Source organism: Corapipo altera, unplaced genomic scaffold (assembly GCF_003945725.1).
Source record: "Corapipo altera isolate COAL_440 unplaced genomic scaffold, ASM394572v1 59, whole genome shotgun sequence".
NCBI classification, from domain to species: domain Eukaryota; kingdom Metazoa; phylum Chordata; class Aves; order Passeriformes; family Pipridae; genus Corapipo; species Corapipo altera.
This window is the reverse complement of record NW_020884917.1, coordinates 4701230-4723047: the sequence shown is the minus strand read 5'-3', so window position 1 is coordinate 4723047 and position 21818 is coordinate 4701230. Positions and strand designations below refer to the sequence as shown.

The 21818-nt window shown below is 38.1% G+C and overlaps 1 protein-coding gene across 2 annotated transcripts; it reads right to left on the bottom strand.

Moving 5' to 3' along the window:
* Positions 1 to 3530: 3530 nt before the first annotated feature.
* INHBA (inhibin subunit beta A) lies at positions 3531 to 20742 on the bottom strand. 2 transcript variants are annotated; one of them, XM_027656025.1, is made up of 3 exons: positions 20661 to 20742; positions 17522 to 18048; positions 3531 to 6640 (listed from the first exon to the last, which is right to left on the bottom strand). In XM_027656025.1, the coding sequence occupies exons 2-3, from the start codon at positions 17907 to 17909 to the stop codon at positions 5754 to 5756; spliced, it is 1275 nt and encodes a 424-aa protein (XP_027511826.1). In that variant the 5' UTR covers positions 17910 to 18048; positions 20661 to 20742; the 3' UTR covers positions 3531 to 5753. The 2 variants fall into 2 exon arrangements, with proteins under 2 accessions (XP_027511826.1, XP_027511827.1); XM_027656026.1 differs by lacking the exon at positions 20661 to 20742 and having other exon boundaries at positions 17522 to 18207.
* Positions 20743 to 21818: the final 1076 nt, after the last annotated feature.

Sequence of the window (21818 nt, the reverse complement as noted above, 5' to 3'; positions counted from 1 at the left end):
TTGGTCCTCTGTCCTGGGTAAATACAGTAGGAATAAATTGGTCACACAGGCAGAGTGTCTGGCAATAAGTGCACTGAGTGGTCCTGGCAAACCAATAGGAAAGATCTAAAATAAAAAGCCCAAATAGGTCTTTTGCTTAACAGAGGGCCTAAAAATCTACTGGGAGCTGCTGAATACTGCCCACTAACTGTACAAAGTATAGGTAGCATGCCTTCCAAATATCAAAATACCAGACGGAATGCCGTGAAAATAAATAACTTCTAATATAAACAAATGAGAACATATCAAACTGTTAACTCTTTAAACATAATGTAAATAAAAAAAATACCAGTCCTTCTACACAATAAATATTAAGAAACCATTGACATAGTTGAAATGTACTCATATAAATTAACAACTTTAATTACATTAGCCAAACAGACATTGGTTAAAGCACTGCATGTAGTATGCAAAATAATAATAATAACAATAATAATAATATCAACAACAAAACACAAAATGATAAAAACAAAATAGGCTTCATAATATCTTGGCTTTCATAATTTATATATATGTATATACATATATATAGTTGTGTGTATATATATACTGTAGATATATATATAAGATGTATGTATACATACATATATATATATCTCTTCAACCCATTGTCAATGTATTGTTTTTGAAAGTATTTAAATACAAAGAAACCCACTGAGAATTAACAGAGATTCACTATATCTCAAAAAATAAATAGCTATATAACCCAGAAGTGCTGCTTGTTTCTGCCCATGAAAACCTTGCTTATAGTTGTTCACAAAAGGTCAGATTATGACTTTATTTACTCATACTGAAAACTGTTTACTCCACGAGTAGTGTAGCGAGAGCAGATGGGGAGTAAAGCTTTTTTTCAGTGTAAGAAAAGTGATTAGCATCTGATTCTTTTACTGATGCACAGTATTGACATGAGGTTTAACTTTAAGAACTTAACCATTTCCATCACATCTACCTATGCCTCAGAAATAGATTTTGCTCACTTTTGATGCTGACTGGTAACTTTCTAGGAAAGGAGACCCTCTGAAAATCAACCCCATTGCTTACAGAGTAAGGCACAATTCCACATGAATAATAGTCCATAAAAAATTTAATCTTGCACATAGACTTTACAGATGCCTGAACTTCTCTACCTTAAGAGATATTGCTGCTAGCCTCTATATGATCTTGTGGCGTCACAGTTAAATGAACTTGACGGCTTAAATCTCAATGAAATACAAAAAGAAGGAGGTATATATAATGGAGTCCTACTTTGCAGTGATTTGGTAAGAGGCTGTTTCTATTGAAGTCAATGACAAAACTCCCGTTTCATTCAGTTCTAGAGTTTTGGGCCCTAGATCAGTATTCTGCTGTGAGATAAGAGTGCACAATAATTATAAGCATTTTTAAGCATTTTCTTTTGCTAAATCTGAAGAATACAAATACATTCAGCCCTCCCAAAGAAACACCTTAATATGCACTTCTGTCAGTTTTGTAGGCTTTGTATCCAGTGAGCATCTGACTTGGAGATGGGGAAAGTTAACCAACTGTAGTCAACAGTGAAGCAATAAGATTGTGGATGTACTAAACAAATATATTTCTATAATTAAGCATATACTGAAAATGTATTTTCAATTAAACAGAAAATAGGTTATATGGAAATGAATGTGCTAGTAGTTAAGGGCTTCTCTCTTTTTTTGGTATAGTCGCACCTGAAAGGAGAAGTAATTTTTGAGGCTACGTGCCATAGGACAACTGCTTAAATATGGTATTTTTAATGCTATTATAAGTACATGCAGATTTAATTAAATCAAATTATCAGGGATGGGGTGTTTCGCTGGGATCAGTCAGTTTTGATTAAAATCCCAGCTTCTTATTTTACTTTATCATACATTTTTTCATTTCCCCCAACTTTAAATAACTCTGACCACAAATCAAAACCCCATGACTGAATCTAGAGACTGAAGGGAGAAATCTTTAAAATTTGTGACCAATATACACATACAAATGAAAGCTAAAAAGGAGGGCTTAGGAACAGTTACTTCTTGATTTAAAAATCTTTTTCTGTTTTAGATGTATCTATCATGAAACATACTCACAACATCTAAAATCTTATTTTCTTTCCTCACTTGGAAGTTGTCTCAGGCTAGTTTCATATTTTCCAGGGCCAGTCAACATTCATCACATAAAAGCTGGTATCAAACTCAGAATCAGACCTCTTTTAAAAGGGTATTTCTCCTTTGGCCAGGAAAACCATGGGCCTAAACCTACTATGCTTGCAGTCAATGGGAGTTTTGCCATTCTCATCTAGGGAAAGGTTGTGGGATATCAGATGTCTGATACTCTCTAAATAATCACTGTAGAAAATAATTTTTATCAACGTGAGCCATCTCACCTGCTTCCCCTGGCCACTATGTTCAGAGATGAAGCATGATGCAAGCAGCCTGGTTTAAATAATTGAATTAAACAATGTTGACTATGGTGCCATTCATTCAAAATCCTTTCTCTCCCTTCACAATGTCCACAGCAAAAGGAACCTGTGATTCACCCTCGCGTACCTTTACTCATGTAAGTAGTGTTACTGCTCTTGCACAGAGACCAGTAGACATCAAAGAGCCTGCTGACATGAGTAATGGTTCTGGGACATCCAATTATATGAATAAGGGTTCTGGAGCACCCAATTTTAAGGCAAAGTCCAAAGTCTAGTGAACTAAAAGGACCTCTCTAACGACTCTCACAGACTGTGTCCCTGCTCCTGCTGTTTCAAAGCCTGGCTCTACTTTTAGAAAAATCAACTGAAATTCTGCTACTTGCTTTAAATAAGTGGGATCAGGAACTTGGTTTAAGTTATAAAGATAAATTAGCTGTGCATCTTTGTTGTTTGCCTTTTTATTTTATTTTATTTTAAATAATTTCCCTACTAGCATTTGGTATCCCTCCCTTTCCCCAGGAAGAAAACACAAAAAACCCAAAAAACTTCTGCAAATAATTTAAATTAGAAAGCCTTGATATTTTACAGAATACTTTAGTAAATTTAGAGTTTAACCAATTGTTATATTTTTCAATTTTTTTTTTTTTGCAAATTGCAAACAAGTCTGTAAAAAAATGCATTGTATAAAAAGTACATAAATGTATAACCCATTAGCTGTATTATGCAATCTAAATATTGTGGAATAAATTAGATAGAAAACGTAGCTATAAGCACGTATGTTGATAGCTATTCAACAGAGGAAAGGGCTTTTTAAAAATTTTTCTTTCTTTTTTTTTTTCCTTTTTTTTATTCTCTATCAATACATACAAATATGGACATACGCCCATGTGCACATACATAAGCACACACACAGAACACACACGCACACATGCACACTCAAACAGTTTTGGCTGACAAAAATGAAGGCCCTGATTACACTGTTTAAAAATGGTTCTTGCGATGAAGGTGCTAACACACTATCCCTAGCCAATGTGACTGGGTTATACTGTGCTATCTTTTTTCTTCTTTTTTTTTTTTTTTCTTTTTCTTTTTTTTTTTTTTTTTTAACAGACTGTGCTCTTAACAAGCTGGGGAGCCACGTTAGTGCTTCTTTCCGTGAGAGGTATTTTGAAGCCTGTCCCGTCAGAAGGCAGCTAACAGGGTCTTGGTTCAGCAAACTTATGAGAGTCTGAAGCTTCAGGCTCAGGGTTATCAAACTCAGTGTAAACAGGGCCTAAAGGTTTCTCCCATTCGCTCTTATCATCTCCCCCTACCCAAAGACAAATGTTGTAAGTTTAACATTCTTTTAAATATGACAGCGAAAAAATTTAAAAACCCAACAACTATCTACCTATGCCCTACGGGTTGGACCCTTCAGGTTAGGTGTTGACACTGAACATTAGGTCTCACAGGTGATGTGCAAACCCATTAAGAGTTGTCATGCTAGAGGGTGGTGGTTGAGACACCAGTCTTTTGGCAAAGACTGCATTTCAAACAGAAATCCTACCACAACTGCCTTTTTCTGTATATTTGCAGGGGCAATGGTGGAAAGGGCCCAAAGCTGCTTGCAACTTTACATCAACACTTTCTAAGTGTATACCAGTACTTTAGGTTTCTCTCACACAAGTACCAATTTTGAACATGTAGCCTCCCACTTGGCAGTAAGAAACAATCTTATAACATACTGTGCTTTGCACACAAACATTCATTGTTTTAGGAGCAGTAAAATGAAGCCAGAAGTGCTTATACCTTGTGTATACATACATATGTACATACAGAAATGTCTATCTCTATATATATGTATATCCCTTGGACAAAGTTGTTTCCCAACAATGCGCAGTTGCTGTGCATCTGGGCCAAGTTTAGTGTTGTACGTACAAAAGAGTACAGTTATGCTTAGATGTACCTCAGCTTTGAGCACGTTGGATCCAAATCTCAGAGATTTTCTGGGCTTACTTTACATGGCAATTTTCTGCTGAGGGTACTATTTGAATTTAACTGATTAACAGAGATTCTAGCCTGAATGTAATCAACCCACTGACCCCTAATTCAAACCCTAACTTATTACAAGTGAATGGTACCAACCACAAACAGACTTTTCAGAGGCTCGCACAAATGTCTTTGGTGTATGTGTCTATTCATTTTAAGGTACAAAATAATAATAATTATTATAATAATAAAAATAGCTATTTTGTGTGCTGTAGCAGTTCTTGTATAGCTCACAATAAGTGCAGCTCTCAACCCCTCCCACACCCAACCACCCTCCCTTGCAAATATTTGTTAAATAAGGATTAGACAGGTCAGACACCATTGTAGTGCAAATAGTAAACGATTAAAAATTTTTTTTACAAAATATAGAAATGTTTGACTCCAGTAACTGGACAAACATGTTCCTTTCAAGTATCTCTCACCAAAGAATTTTTTTTAAAACAAGTTACTTCCATTTAAAAAAAGTCTCTCTGATTTTTTTCTTTCTCTTGTAGGTAAACAGTTTCAAACCAACTAGGTTGCATAGTTCTAACATTGTAAGCACCTTTACAGAATGTAACTTTTATTCTTTCATTCATTTTTTATTCTGCTTTTTTTTCTTCATTTTTCTTTTTTCCTTTTTCCTTTTTTTTTTTGTAAATGTAGTGCAGAAGATGAAGGTGTATACACCTGCACATTGTTGTTCTTGATCAATGTTAAGTATATGTATGTGTATAGTGTCTGTATGTATAGAGATATGTATATAAATAGCCACACATATATACACACAAACACTACACACCTATTCAGTTTCTCTGTAAATGCGGGGGGAAAGCGCTAGTGACTGTATTGATCATACACATGGCTTTTCAATGACATTTTGGACTTAGTCCAAATTGATGCAAGTCAGATGAGCTGCTACCATGGCTTGAACTGATGGGTAACTAAGGGAGGGAACAAAACTCCCCTAGTAATAACTAATGTTTAGTATACTATGTAATAAGATAAGGAGCATACTGAAAGGAAGGGGAAATCCCCAACCCATACCGCTGTTCAGATGCATCTTATTCAAGCCCGGGTTCATGAAGCTTTCTTCCTTTTTTATATCTGAAGTCTTCTCTAATCCTTCATTAGTCTTTTTTTTTTTCCTTTTCTCTCTCTCTTTTCTCCCTCTCTTTTGTTTTTGCTTTTATTTCTGATGATTGTTTCATTCAAAAAAGGTTATACCATGTCTGGTCTTTCCTCTTCTTGGGCTTTTGATACATTTTCTTCCCAATGAGAAGGGTTTTGCGCATACACGCGTCTACGAACAGCCACACTCCTCCACAATCATATTCTGTATGTCTTTCTTAATGATATTCTGGCCATCATCATAGTAGAGCATGGACATAGGCCGCAGCTTGGTGGGCACACAACATGACTTGAGGTTGGCAAAGGGGCTATGGCCCCGCATGCGGTAATGGTTGATGACAGTGGAGTGGAAAGATAATGATGAACCAGATGTGCCTGCTATATGGCTGGGGCACTCTCCTTCGCAGTAGTTGGCATGGTAACCCGTAGGAGCAATGATCCAGTCACTCCACCCTATGTCCTTGAAGCTGACAAAGAACTGCTTCTTGCAGCAGATGTTGACTTTGCCATCGCACTCCAGGCCTCGTCTCCGCCGCCTGTGCTGGCGGTCCTCTGAGTGCCGAGCAAGCATCATCAGGAAGGGCCGATGCGATTGCTCTTTTTCCTCTTCTCCTGTGAATTCTCCAGGTTCCTTTTCTTTCCCTTCCCCATCATCTTCCTTTTTCTTCTTCTTGCCCAGTAACACCAGGCTGGCTCCAGTCTCTTGGCACAGGTCACAGGCAATCCGCACATCCAAAGAGTTCTTGCCTTGGTCCAGGAGTCTCTGGACACTGCTGGAGACAGGAAAGATGTGCCAAGTGCTCTTACGGGTGTCCACTGCCTTTTCCGAAATCAAAGTCTCACTCCTTTCACCTTTCAGCCTCCCATCCTCCGTATCTTCTGCTCCTTCAGAGTTGCCTTTTGGCTGCCACTGCTGTTGAAAGAGGCGGATGGTGACTTTTGTCCTGCTCCGGTTGGCTTTGGAGACCTTCAGGAAGAGCCACACTTCAGCATGTTCAACCAGTGATAATTCACTGCCTTCCTTTGAAATCTCAAAGTGCAACATTTTCTTGGCTGTGCCTGATTTAGTAAATGGAAATAGACAGGAAGAACTTGTTAGTATGTCTGCTTACATTCTGTTAAAGAGACTTCTGTTAACTTTTGCTACAGGCATGAAGTTTCCTAGGTTTCTACTTTCTAAATTTTTATGGTTTTTCTGTTCTAATCTTTCTTCACCTCACCCCCTCCTCAGTTTTTTATTTTGTGAAAATTCTTTGTTTTGAAAAGTTTATATTTGTCTGTTGTTTTCCAGCATAATATTTTAACCAGAGTGTTATAGCAACAATATAGTCATTATTGTAAAGCATCTTATGACAAATAAGCATGCTGCTAAGAGTTCATTTGCCTAATCTGTTTTTGTGATCACTGCTAACTGAAAGGCAAAAATGCTTTATGATGGCGGTCCATATATATCATACGCACAAAAATCTGCACTTAATAGCTGGTTAGGAAATGAGGTCCAGTCCTGCCAATTCTTTAGCAATATTTTGGAAATTTTGAGGGAAAGAGGTTTGCCCTTTCTCTGTCCATAAAAAGCCATTCTTCATATGCATCTTAAAATTAGTTTTGAATGTCAATTGCTTCAAAAACAAACAGATACTAAAATATGAGCCTCGGCTTTAAGAGTTTTGCAGAGTTATATTGTAAAGAATTGCAGAACTGCAGCAGGCAGATTCTTCATCCCGTGAGATGTTAGCTGTAGATCCTGTTCTTAATTTAACATACTGTACTTGCAGTGATTATAGTAATGGTGAATACATTGAGAAATGAGCTAAAGAACTGTATAATTATGGGGATGGTTCTCTGGCATAATTGTATCAACTTGCTGAGATGTCATGATGATGATTGTGATGGTGAGGAGGTGTTTCTCTGATACAGAGCTCATATCCCTGGCAGAAGTTGGAATGAATAATGGGGGCTGTTTAATGATTTGATCACTAGAGCATGAAAAAGTTAAGAGAGAATGAATTAGCTGGGGGATGGTCATGATATTATTTTCTTAAGAGAGGTACTTTTCTATTTTCTTGACAAAGAAAAAAGCCCTGATGACATCTTTTGTTCTTTCTTAGCATGGAGGCCAGGATGGACTGGGTTCACAGATTTTCAGTGTGGAGATACCTGAATTTAGAGGGACAGAAACAGTATTCATAATTATCAATTTGTCATTGATATTATTCTTGAGCTACCCAGAGTTGTTAACCTGATTTTCTGTTGCAGTAGTTCTACTTGCCAGTGAACTGGAATTTTGCACCCTAAAAAGAGCAGATGATGATCAAAACAGAAGTAATTGGACACATACAGGAAAAATCGCCCTCATAGTATCAAGGCTCTTCTCCTTGCTTTCCATTGCCACTGAACTTCACTAGTAGGGGCTTCTTGACTATCTCCCTGCTCACCCATTCTCAGATGAGACAGAAGTGGGGCAAAATCACAAGAGACATCTACCCTGTGTATGCTTGCTAATTCAAGAGTTGCTGATATTTGAAGTTTGTAGGTAGGCTGTGTGACATTCGAGCTACCTGTTCCTTTTCTTCTCTGTGAAGTACTGGCACTAACACATTCAGATTTCCCTCGTGGCATTCCCAGGTCAAAGAGACAGATGTTTCTGAATTACAGTGTCCAAAGAGCACAGCGTTTTGTTTTTGTTTTCCATCTGAGAGTGTGAAATTGTAGACTTTAACTGTCACTGAGATAGGGAAACACATGGTTTGTGTTAACTGCTTCTCACAAACAGCTGATGCCAGTCTCTGAAGTGAGTTACATTAATTTCTCAGGGAGCTACATGAACCAGTGGGATTGTGACTTGGAAAAAGAAGTAGCTAATAGAAAAGAAAGAGCAAGCTGACTGGTACTGTGCGACATGATGGATTTACTGTTTTTCTGTTATTTTTTAATTAAGATTTATTTGATAATGACTGAAAGTTTGCTAATCAGTTCTTACCAACTAACATAATTTTTTTTCCATTCTGGAAATCAAAATATGGCAAAGTTGCCAGCTGTGTTGGAGCAGACATCAGGTGGTAGACACTAATCCCACTCCTGACTTATTTTGAGCATGAGGAGGTGTACAATGACATTCCTCCAGTCCAAATAAAGTCTGGTTCAAAGGGCTGGTTGCCTTGTACACATGGATATTATAGGGAGTGTTCTTTATGGAATGGATACTTTTAAGGCCTGTGAGGACCAGCTGGCCCGTGGCTTCATTCCCCCCAACTCTCTCTTCTATAGCAAGCTTCTAACTTTAGTTTATCCCTTTCCTTAGCACAGTCCTGATAAACCCTTTCTGAGAGGAATCTGGGCCTTAAGTGAACCTGAAGGCAGGTGATGTGCCAGGAGTCATTCCTGCCCATCCAACCTATTCAGCTTGCTGCCTCTATCCAAGGAAACTTTGGTTGAATAAAAGACAGTTTAGACAAGGCCACAGAAGGTGTTCTGGCACCCAGTTGCTCTCTTTCCCCAGAACTCACAGACCAGTGTGTGGAATAAGGATGTATTGCTGGGAATTGCAAAACTTTTTCTGTATTCCTGAGAAACCAAGCTGGGCACAGACAGCAGTTCTGGTACTAGCAGGGATCTTGTGCATGGGCATATCAGCTGTGCTGGATATGGATACAAAAAACATACACTCTGGACAAAGCAGGCGAGGTATGCAGACCTGGCTTGCTCAACAGGGTAAGAAGCTGTATGATCCATCTAATCTGAAAAGCCAGGCAGCCCTGTGTTACAGAACAACCTAATGCTGTTAAGTGCTAATGCATGGTATTTCACGTTCTGCTGTTTCCATGCTAGTGGTAGTTGAAAATAGTTACGAATTGACATATCTGCAACAGCAAATATTCATATGACTTTATGCACTGGCCAGAAGCATAGTGATGCAAACAGTCTTTTTGACAAATATTTCATGAAAGAAACAGGATCACAAAAATCCTTTTAATTAGTTTTTCAAATGCTCATCTATGTGTTAAAGTTGAATTCTTCCTTATTACAAAAAATATTTGAACAGTTCAGTGAAAATACATGAGTATTGCCTTTTCTTTACTTGAGAGTAGTGAGCTTGAGCAAGGTTGCCTAAAACACGACCTTATACAGGGAGAACACCCTCCCTATATGTTGTTAGCTATAATTTCAGCCTCTCTGGATGTGGTTATCTACATTTTCACAAAAAATTGTGAATTAAGATCCTAAGGAAAAAACAGACAGGGAGTTTATCTGAGCCTAATATTTCTGAATGAAAGAAAATCCTGAGTCCTCAAACCTGCATAGCTAATAAAAGGTTTTATAGTGGTTAAAAAACACTTTCCCTTTCATAGGTCTTTTTAGAAGGAGACTGGGAATGGTGCAAAGTTGGGGATAAAAAGCATGCTTTCACATTAGGAAAAAACAAAGCTTTTCTGAATTCTCTTCACATTCACAACTAGTTTGTTACGATCACACAGCACAAATGGTATGAACCCTGCAGTCTTTAAGAGGTCACTATGCTCAGACAAGTTAATTTTGAAATCAGAGTTTGGCCTGTGCTAAAACTGAATTGAGACCTCTGGATTTGGATTATTATGGTCACACATTCACTTTGTAACAGGATCTTTATTTCCAAAAGGTTCGGTGCTACAATAAAACAAATTCTTCAAGTGTTCTGAGACAAAAAAACCCCACCACTGTATTTCAGTTTTTCCAGATATTGCTCACGGATTTAGCAGTCTTTCCTTTTAGGTCTCAGTTAACAGACAGGATCAAAGCTTTGGAAACACATACTGTTCATCTAACTGAAGGTAAAAGAGAGACTCCTGAAAGTTGTGGGTTGTATCACTTCCATAATTACATTTTGTTTATCCTCTTGTCCTGCCTTTATATCTGCCACAGCTAATTTGCAAGGGTCTTTTTCCATTTCTAATCATCCTGCTCCTCCTGTCTGACTACTGTGGAAAGACCCACAGCCCAACACTGGTAATGCCTTCATCACTTCCACGTTCTTATAAACAGCGATGTCAACAGCCTGGATTGTTATCATAGCAGAAAGCAGCTCAAAAAGGAGACAAGGGATTACTTTGAGCCCCCTTTGATTTCCTCATCTCCCTTTCCTAAAAGTTTGGAGAGGCCACCTCCCTGCTTTATTGCTGAATGAAGTCCCTTCCAGGATAAGAGCTGTGATGCCAAAGGAGCAGTTTAGCAGCACAAGTGACACCAGCAAATGGTGTGAGAAATGGTTAAAAATACAAGACCTAAGTAGTAGTGCATATATGGTAAAAGGTTTAAGGGAAGGAGTTACTGAATGGAAAGAAAGCATAGCATCAGTATATATAGCATGGGAGTTTGCTCATATCTGTTTTTCTCTTCACTAGTGCTCACACACATTTTTAGGAGAGAAACCTGAACATGCAAGCAGAGAGGAGAGCCTGCACAGGTACCCTCCTCTCCACCTCTGGAAGGGCTATTCAGGGCTTACGCACAGGACTCGGCACTCAGTACCTGCTCCCAAGCAGCCCTTGGTGACGGGCACAGCACAGGAACCCATGGAAAGACTGACAAAACCCTTGAGGGCCTAGGCACAGGGTGACTGGAGGGGCAGCCCTGCATGGGCTCGTGCTGGGCTCACGGGAGTAATCTGCAGCTCCAGTGTGCTCTTCCTCTGAGGCTAAGGATCCTTCCTTCAGTATGGCTGGCTTTAACTGTGTAGCCAAAGTTCCTTTATTTGCAATTTGCAGCAGGATTCAAGATCAAGCCCTGTTAGTTCAAGCTATATACTTATATGTATACTAGGTAGAGTCTAAACTATACAAATAAAAGGATCTTCTTTTGAGTAAAATGCTAAGATACTTGATGAAATTTTAACCATATGCTGTTAAATAATTAAGGTTGTTTTTTTTTTTCATAATTAAGGTGATTATCCTTTCTGACATTATAGTGTGACTTACCCTTCATTTCTTTTAATACACAGTATTTAAATTTTCCTTTAACAATATACACTGTGTAAAAAGATGCTGTCACTTTAAATTTCTATGCTTCACCGGTGCTTAATTTTGAACCATTTTTGCATTAAGTGAACTGGTTTTCCATACAAAGCTAGCTTTTTTTCCTTTTTTAGTTGCTAACTTTACTACTGCCTATGTTTAGATTTGGGGGAATTTGTACTGCGTGCCAATCTGTAATTACATTCAAAAGCATCCTTCCCTTCACTTCTCATTTCCGTTCCCCAGGAGACAGAAAAAAAATAGGTTACTAGAAAGGTTCCTCTAAAGAGAGTGAAGAGAAGAGCACAGTTATTGAGAGATAATTGCTCAAAATGTTTACTAATGAGTGACCACTGGAGTCAGATGAATTGTTTGCAGTGTAGAATTTATTCAGTGAATTCAGCACTGTTATCATCTGGCAATTATCCCCTAGGCAGATTGATTATTATAAACATCCTATTACCATGATTAGACAGTGGTCATTTCTGTAAATGCCTTTCAGCCTATGGAGCACTGGTAAACTATTTATTCTTACTATTCATTATCCGGCTTATGTGACTGGTCATCCAGGCTGCAAACTTTTATTCCTGCTCCCTAAGTGTTGCCTCTTACAATGGGAGGAGAAATTACAACACAATTAACAAATACCTTATCTTTATGCTCACCTATCATTTGCTTCCAGAAAGAGGAGATTTTGTTGTAAGAGAAAAATAAACCAAAAATGAAAATCAGGAAAAAGAATTATTCCCCAAGCATTCTTGGGGGGGGGTGGGGGGTGGGGAGAGAGGGAGCGGGGAGAAAGCAGCAGCAACTTTATTTAAATACCTTTTCTTGAAAAGTTAACCCAAAGAGGCATTGACAAGGTCATTTAGAATGTGGAACAGTTCAGTTCTGGTGAACCCTGACTCTCTCCTGCTATTTTGTTAGGAGGAAAGCACTTTACATCCACAGCTTTGAGTTCTTTCCAAATTAAAAGCCCTTCCCCCACATGGCTTTAAATATTTAGAAACAAAAAAGGTGTTTGTTTGGTTGAAGTGCGTTTTTTTTTACTTGATTTTTGCATTTATGTCTGAAATAGCTGAAGTGAAGTTTAGGGTCATTTGCACCAATAACATATTCCAAGGTAAAAACAATACCAAGTCTTTGTCTTTTATAAAATAGATAGTAATTTTTTGTACATACTTGTAATAATTTGTTGTAAAATCTAAAATTAAGTGGATCAGAAGACGCCAGTGTTTTTTCACTAAAATATTTAATTTCTGTGCACTAAGGCCCAAACCTCAAGCCCACTGAAATGAATAACAGAACTTCTAGTTGCTCTCCAGTAGACTAAGCTTCAATGTTAAATCAATGTTGCAAAACTCTGTTGCATTAAATGAGATTGCCTTTTCATAGCCTTTCATTGCCTTTTCATAGACATATCTAGATATAAGAACTTCTCAGCATGAATCATTTACATGTATACAGTGTAGATATATCCTGCACACAGGAAAACGTGTGAATACACATACTTTTCCACAGAAATGTTATGTGTAAAGCTACACAGGTATATAAGCCTGTCTGCCTCAGCATACCTGTACATAAGGACATACGTGTGCCTATACACACATACAGGCAAATACACGTTCAGATATTCCTAACTGCCTTTCCATACAAATCTGTGGGCATGACTACACACAGATATGGACACATACAGTACTTTCTGTCTCTCTCAGGTATCTTTTTCTAGACTGGTTCCCACCTTCTCAGATTCATCTGTGCTTTCTCAGGTTGTTCTTAAAACAACCAACCTCCCTGAATTTTCGCATTTTAATACAATAAAAGAGATTATTACAGAATGGCTTTCCTCTTCTGGAATTAACTTGCTTTCATTTCCTAAACTTGAAATCTTTGACATAGTATACCAGAGGAAAAAAATAATCAAGGGAAAATAGGCTTGTTTTCTAAAAGCCAAGGAGACTGCATTAAAAAAAGATGTGAGCAAATTATCTCAGATGATGATTCATGGTCACATTTCTCAGTATCTTGTAAAAAATAATATTGATAATTTCTGATCTCTCTAGATTTCCAGAACTTTTAGCATCCATCAGTTTATCTTTTCCCCCTCTGTCTGTTCCCTTCCGGTATTATTTTCCTTGCAGTTTTCCAGTCCAGTGAATCTCTGCCTTTTAAATAAACTAGAAGAGAGGAACAATCTGCACTCAGAGAATCTACAGATAAGCATAAAGATCTCTGAGAGTCAGGATCCAATTAGGTAAAATAAGAGTCTGAAGGAAGGTTGCCTTGTGTGAAGCAAAAAGCCTTTGGAGTGTGCCCTCTCGTGGCCGTTCTTTAGTCAGCACGAATACCTGTACTACTAAACACGGTTCCTTTCAAAAGAAAATCGATGACATTTTTCATAGAGACATAAGCGATACATCCTTTTTTTTCTTCCCGAACTCCCAGACTGGCTGCATAGGGGTAAGTATCTTCCTAGGAAAAGGCGTGAGTATATACACACATGCATCCATCTGCACATGAAAGCGGGGATCAAGTCAGTTAACCTTGAATTCAGTATGAAGTGGTACAAAACGATAGAATTGGTCTAAATAGCTGTCAAATATCTCCTTTTTTTTCCTGGCAGTTCTCCTAACAATAAACCTTTGGATTTCAGTATTTCCATCCAGTAATTCCTTATCACCTTCTCGGGGGCTGATGTTAGCAACCCATTTCATTGGTAGTTTAGTTACCAGGATCAAATTCAGTTGGCAAAATCCCAGATCCGCCTAATAAGCTATCTACTTAAAATAATAAGTGAGCTAGTAGCCAATTATATTTTATGAGTATTGAGTATCTCTGTTATAGAACCTGTTGGATTTGCTTGTCGCAAAGTTATATGACTCCTCTCCTCAAAACACTCTTTAAAGACCTTGAAGTAACCCACAGAACTCAGGCATGGCTACCCTCATAGTACAACTAACCGAGGTTAGTAATCTTAGTTTGATACGCAAATAGAAAATAATTTTCATGTTTTACTTGTAAGAGTGCCAAAGGACAGTAGGGTGCATTTGTAAACTTTTGCCCAATACTCACGGTCATTAGTTTTGCAGAGATCTGTCTGGATTTGTTAGCTGTGATAACTACCTGCCAACTGTTTTGCTGATTTCCTGGACATAACTACACCTGTGCTTCAGACAAGTTCACTGCATTTATTTCCCCTCTAATTGTCTGAAGTCTGTGCTCATTTGAACTTTGCTATTTTAGAAAATAGTCTCAAGCCAGAGCCACATGCACAGGGCACTGTTTGTTCATTCACTCCATTTCTTTGTATGTTTGAGGATATGGCTGATGAAAGATGGAAATACTACTTTTTTATGAAGGCAAGTAGTAAATGTGGCTTCTGAAAGGTATGAGGAATGGCTGTTTTATGTCAAGCCATACCCAAAGGAACAAGAAGCCTAAAGCCTTATTTTTCTTTTCATAGACCTTTATTTGATACAACGTGAGATGTTTCCATTCATTTTCATTGATTTCTTATTGCCCTCTATTGAGACAGAGTGAGTTCCACATTAAAAGCAGAAAGAACATTAACCCAACTGTGAGAAGAACATGTTTATTCTCCTGCTTGGTGTTTAAACTTCTTCATCCTATTCCCAGTTTTCACAGAATGAAAAGTGGGGACTGTCTGTGTGGCTACATTCTATTCCTGTCTTTTTAACTCAAACTTCCCTTGTCTTTGCTTTTGCCTCACTTTCCTTAACAGGAAAAACATAGTGCTTTAATATTTGACAAGCAAAACTGCCTGTGCATGATGAGAAGAGATCCCAGGTGGAGTTTATTTAAGTTGTTGCAGCATTAGCACCTGTAAAATGTGGTAGATCCTCTGATGTTAGAAAGACACCAGATATGAATGGCTATAGATGAAGACTATGTTTCAGCAGTCTGAAGTTACTCCAGAGAGTGCAGTTATCACTTCCATTATAAGCCCAAACCAAAGTGCTTGGTTTCTAGGTTGCTAATTGCTCCTCCCTTGTCCCAAATCAAAGCCTAGCAGGTATGGGAAAAAGGTACAGACTAGCCCTCCTACCTTGGCTTCCAGGATGCCCCTGTCCTTCAGCTGTGCAACTCCTTAGCATAATTGCTCTTAAATTAATTTTGCTAGCAGCAGTAGGACAATGCTATGTAAATCAAACTGAGTGATGTGTCAGTATTGGGTAGCTGGTGGTGGGGGGGATCGGTGGCAGGATGATTGGCCAGCGTGTGGGCAATGGCATGATTTTTGCTGCTCACGTGACCCCGAGAGCCAATGGCTTCGGGAGCCGCTGTTGGAGGGTGTCTTACAGAGTAGGCATATATCAAATTCCAAATTCCTTTGTGTCAGAGCTCAGGAGAGACAATAATGTGTTTACAAATGATTGGGACTCACACAGTGAAGAGAAACCACTGTTCATGCCATATGTGTTCCACTGTGCTCAGAGCGAGCTGCTGAAAACCAGGTGGGGAATCCGACTCATAGATAGCTTAGAGATTTCCTTGCTTTTACAAATTCATTTCTAAACTAATGTTGAGCTGCCCCTGCTTCTAATGACCTCTGGCACTGACACCTTCTGCCTGCTTTCTGAAGAGGAGGGGATGGAAAATTTGAAAAGCCTGAGCTCTCATACTGAAAGAACTGATGATGTGTATATTGACAAGGACTCCGAAGGCAAGGATTCCTTGTGCAGTTGAAAATCAGACAGCTAGAAGGAATGTCTGTTCTTAAAAGCATGCACACTTCTTGTGCACGGCTTCCCTGCAATCAGAACATCTGAGTCAACAGGTTTTCAGGACTGGAAACTCTGAGTGTTGTCTTAATTGTTTATACTGCTGCAGCAAACTTTTAAACAAAAATGTTTGGAGTTCCTTTGCATACTTTGCCTACCATATGCTGTACCAAACAAAACAATGACATTCTTTTAAAACCGTCTTGGCAACAGGAAAAACGCTTTGGCTAGACAGCATCATAAAAAGTTGCTGTTAGTTAGATGATAGAGTTATTGCAAGATACTGCTACTGATGCATGCATGAACATACTCATTTATAATAACAGATATATATGCAGATGTAGATACATATACATTGAATTAAAATGGGTTCTGGTCCTATTCGTGTAGGAACAGCACAGTAAAGTACAACTTTAGAGCTGTTTCCTATAAGCAGTTGAAAGGAGTCTTAAGCCATTACTTAGTAAATATATATATTCTGAGCTCTTACTGTGTAAGTGTTAGGGGAAAAGAACTGTGAAAGAGTTCAAAATACACCATATCAAGGTTGCATTTTTTGGCTGGAATGTTTTAGGAACAGAATCTTTTTTCCAGTATGCAGAAGTCTGCATTACAAATTGGATCAGCTACAGCAACTTGTCCGGTTCTATTGCAGTCATCTGACAGTCCCTGCAACTCTTTATTGCCGAAGATGCTGTGTTAAATTAAAAAGAAAAAAAAAAAAACAAAACAAAAAACAACACAAAAAAGCCCTCTCACTTTTAACAGTTAAAGCTGCTTCATCTGATTTTATAACTTCCACTCTAATTTTTACATGAAAGGTTGTTTCTAAAGTAGTTTGCAGCTCACTTTCTGTCTTGATAAACTCTCCAAAAGGCTTCAGACTTTTCCTTCACCATCAACTCTGCAATCCAGTACTTTACTGCAAGTACTCTGGCTTCACAGACACAGTTTGGAGGACCCTGCTGCAGCCTGACTTCCCTGTGTGGCTGACTGTACTTAGCAAGTGTAAGCTGTAGCCAAGACTAAGTCAGAAAAGTCAAATTCCTTTGGAGTCCTATACCACCCCCCCCATCCCATTCCTCCTTCTCCCTTCCCCCAAGTCTCATCCTACAATCTTTCAGAAAACATTACTGCTGAGGAGAAGAAAATAACTTAATTGCAGTTTTGGCACAAAGGATATTTTACAGTTTTTCTTTTCAAGTACTCACCTGATTCTGCAAAAGTGATGATTTCTGAGGTTTGCTCCACAACTTCATTCATTTCAGCTCTTCTTCCAACATCATCCTCTATTTCCACATAACCATCCTCTCCCACCTTTCCCACATGGAGTTTTTTGATGGCATTTAAAAGTGCTGCCTTGGGCACCGGCTGGGTGATATTAGGTCTGTCCCTCAAGTGCAACATGTTCAATATGTGCTTCTTTACTGCTTCCACCATCTCAGGCTGTGAGCTGGGCACATCCTTTGAAAGCGTGGCAAGGGCACATGATGGACAGTCAGTGACTGAACTGTGCCCCTCGGATCCTGGGGTTGGGGAACTCCTCACTATAATCCAGCAAAGCACCAACAGAAATCCTCTCTTCCAAAGCAAAGGCATCCTGGCAGCAGAAGTTGTTGTGATTCCCTTTTTGAAAGGCCCTGCTTTTCCTCCCCCTTCACGAACAGTTTTTTTTGGGGGGGGCTGGTTTAGTTTGTTTGTTTGTTTGTTTGTTTTTTCCTTCTCTTCAGCAAATTCTCTGGAACAAGAACCAAAAGTTTTCTGTGAAGTTTTGTTTGCAGGTTCCCTCTCTGAATGCAATAAGTGCTGTAGATGTTTGTGGCTGTCAGGGAGAAGAGTTCTGACTCTGTCTCAGAGTAGGAGAGAGACACAGAGAGAGGGAGAGAGAGAGAGAGGACGGATTGGCCTAAAGTGAGTGAGTGAATGAGAGAGGGAGGGAGTTTTGTCTGTGAGTAAAGGCTATGATTAGGAAGGGGGAGGAACAGGCAGGCTGGCTTCCTTATGCTCATTGCTCCCCTAACACACACCTCTCTTCAAATATCACTACTCGTGGTTCCTTCCCTCCTCCCTTTCTAAAATCTCTTCTCATTCCTGTAAATTTACTCTTTTTTTTTCTCTCTCCGTTCGACCCTCCCCCCCCCAGCTGTCATTTCTCCCCCTTTTTTTCCTTTTTTTTCCCACTTTCTTTTTGTTTTGTTTTGTTTTGTTTGTTTTATTCCTTCAACATATCACTGGCTTAACTAAACAGGGGAAACATGAATGAATGAAAAGGGTGAAATCTTTAACGAGCACCTTACTCTTGGTCCTGCCTGGTATTGTTAGGGATAGCAGGAGATGTTAAATAGCTTGTGAAAGAGATGGGGATGAGGGGAGTGGCTCCAAATATTTTGGACAGAACATTATTCTGCCCTGAGTAGAAGAAAAGATCTTTTCTGGAGGTTATTAACACTGGTAAGAGATCTGAAGGGTGCAAAATCAGACTGTTGTTTGGAGGGCTCTATAATACATGATACACTCCCCAGCTGCAATATGCAGTCAGGCACTGACAGTCTAAACATGAGTTGGTACAGCACATATCTGTGATGTGCAGGTAGTGTCCTCCCACCAAAAATACCTCTACTTTTATGCTAGTCTGTGCCTAGAAGTTCTCAGGTAGTTATATTTAGGTTTGGGTTTAATCAAGCAATGCCTGAAAAATGTTTTGAAGGTAAAAAGTGTTACATGTTATCTGGCCAAATCATACTTGGTTCTGGCTCAAGCAAATCCGTCATCGATGCCAATAATAATTCCGTCTGAGTGAAGGCTGAGTAAGATCATCTACATTTGGCCCATTGTTATTAAAAGGCATGTATTGCTTCATTCATTTAAATCATACAGAGCAATCATAATATTAGAATAATACAGTAGGAATTAAAAGAAATCTAAAGCATTACTAGGAGCAGGAGTTTCAACCAGTGCTGGTAACCCCTTGACAGTTTATGCTCTACAGTGAAAAGGCATTCCCGATGTCACTGCCATGGCTTCATGTTGCCTTCAGATTCTGTCTCCTCTCCATTCTGTTCCTTACTGAGCGAAGTTGAAGTTAGCCAACTCGCTTACATTTGAATTTGATAATTGAAAATGGAAAAATTACAGCTATAACTATAACTTTTTGGGATTCTTCCCCTTCAGATGTTAACTTAGAACAGCTTCTTCTTTTTTAGTGTTTACCCTTTTCCTTCCTTTCATTCTCTTTCTAACACAGCTCTATCTTTTCAGGTGTGCTTACCTCCTACCAAGCAAATATTTCACTTTTAGTATATTACCATCAACCATTGTATTTCACAGTGGAAAGGAATAATTTATAAATATAAGCATTTAGAAGTCTCTCATTTCCATGAGATGACTACAGGCACATGGGCTAAGAGACAGGCAAGGAATTATAGTTAGAGTAAATGAAACACACAGAAGTAATTGAACAATCAACCAAAGTTTTACAAATGTTATATATTGCAAGTCCTTTTCAATTAAGGTCTTTTATAAGTCTTTTACTGTTATAAGGCATCCACAGTACACCCTCATCTGTGTTTTACTGACCTCAGTTGCTATACAGTTATATACTGTTACACTTACAGGTCTGTCAGCATTATAAACCCTGCAGCCATTCTTATAAACACATCTTTGTAACACAAACCTCACTATAATACATTGAAATTTCTTGGATCTTGTGAACAGCCCAAAGTCTGTTGTAATTATACGAAGTCTGAAAGTCAGCTTGAAATAGAACTAAAAGTTTAATTGGACGAAAAAATAATTTCAGATGAAAATATGCATTCATGATTAGATGTACTAACAGATGACATAATTAAAGGAGTTATTTATAGTTCTAGTATAGCACCTATCCCAATAGTGTCTGATGAAAAGGAAAAGATAGGCATAAACCAATATAAAATACAGACAAGTATATTTGGATTCTTGCTGTGGGGTATACGTTGCTTGCCATCTACTAGAGGTACACTTATCGCATACAATCTCTATTACATATAGGGATAGCATATTTCACTTGCATGCCATGATGATGACAGATTTAACATTAAAGCACAACTTTCTAAAAACCACTGTTTTCTAGAAGAGTCTGTCAATACCGCTGATTCCAGTTCATTTGTACTTACATGCATATACATATGTGTACAAAAATACATAGCATTTGAATACATACAGAAATGGTGGTTCAGACTCTTTCTATAAAATTACCTGAGCTGCAAAGGTCTGCATATGTATTCATTCAATATAATCCTAGCAATATGCAACAGCATGCACAGGAATTAAAAGTTTCGGTTTTAAAAGAAAAAAGCCGATTTAAAGTTTTACCTCTCTAGTCCTGACTCTCAGAAGGAGACTGCTGTATTGTGCACTAAGAACTGCTGAAGTTCCTCTTTGTGGTATTTATAATGCGAAGCTTTGTACTGTACTTCTCATGTGTACACTCACATATAACGTCTGTCAAAAGTAAGTGGGCCGGATCACTGTGCTGGATTGGTTAATCCTGTTACATCAGCATTGACTGTTTTTCCTGTATGAGACATACTTCTGGTAATTATCTAATGGAAACTCCTAATTGTCTAGCATGACAAAATATCGTGGATTCAACTTGTAGTGGTGATCTCCATTTAAAGGATAGAACTTAACATCAGACTGAAAGCAAACATTATGAGTCAGGAAGACACACTCCAGCTTGTTTCATTGCATAGCTATATAGATATTATTAGATGTAGATTTCACTGATTTAGTTTAAATATAGTATTTGCCAGATATTTAATTACCAGCTTGCAAATTGTCTTCTTCTTCTTTCATACTTCAGGATATATCAGATACTCTTTCTGCAAATTTGGATCCTTTTCAAATTCAGGAAAATGCATTTTAGTAAGAATTCTTTTGCTGTGGATGATTTTTTTTAATTCAATCTCTGAATAAATACGTCCTTCTGTTTAACTTAGGGATCCCTTTAAAGCTCTTAAAAAATGAATCATGTTGCTCCTGCCCAAGTCTCCTGGCTTTTTGACATGCAGATTGCATCACACTATTAAAAACGGCTTAGACATCTAAAAATAAAATACAATGAATGACAAGTCACATTTTTTGCAAGTGTGATATTAACACTTGTGGAATAAAATAAAAAGCAATTTTCATTTCATTTTACCTTAATGAAAATCAGAAATAACTATGCCAATTAGGCAGTACAGAAGTAATATATATATATAATATATGTATATATTATATATATACACACACATATATGTGTATACATATATATGTATAAGGTCAAAAGTAAATCTAAAATCCATCTCCTTTCTTAAACACACATAATAACTGGCTTTATGTGGTACCATTTATGACAAATGGCATGATCATGCAGTCTTTACTCATTCAAAACACCCACTGATTACCAGAAAATCCCCATCCTTCAGATTTTTTTTTGGCCTGAATCGTACTTATAATTGTATTTTTATGTCCTGTTGGTAATGTCAG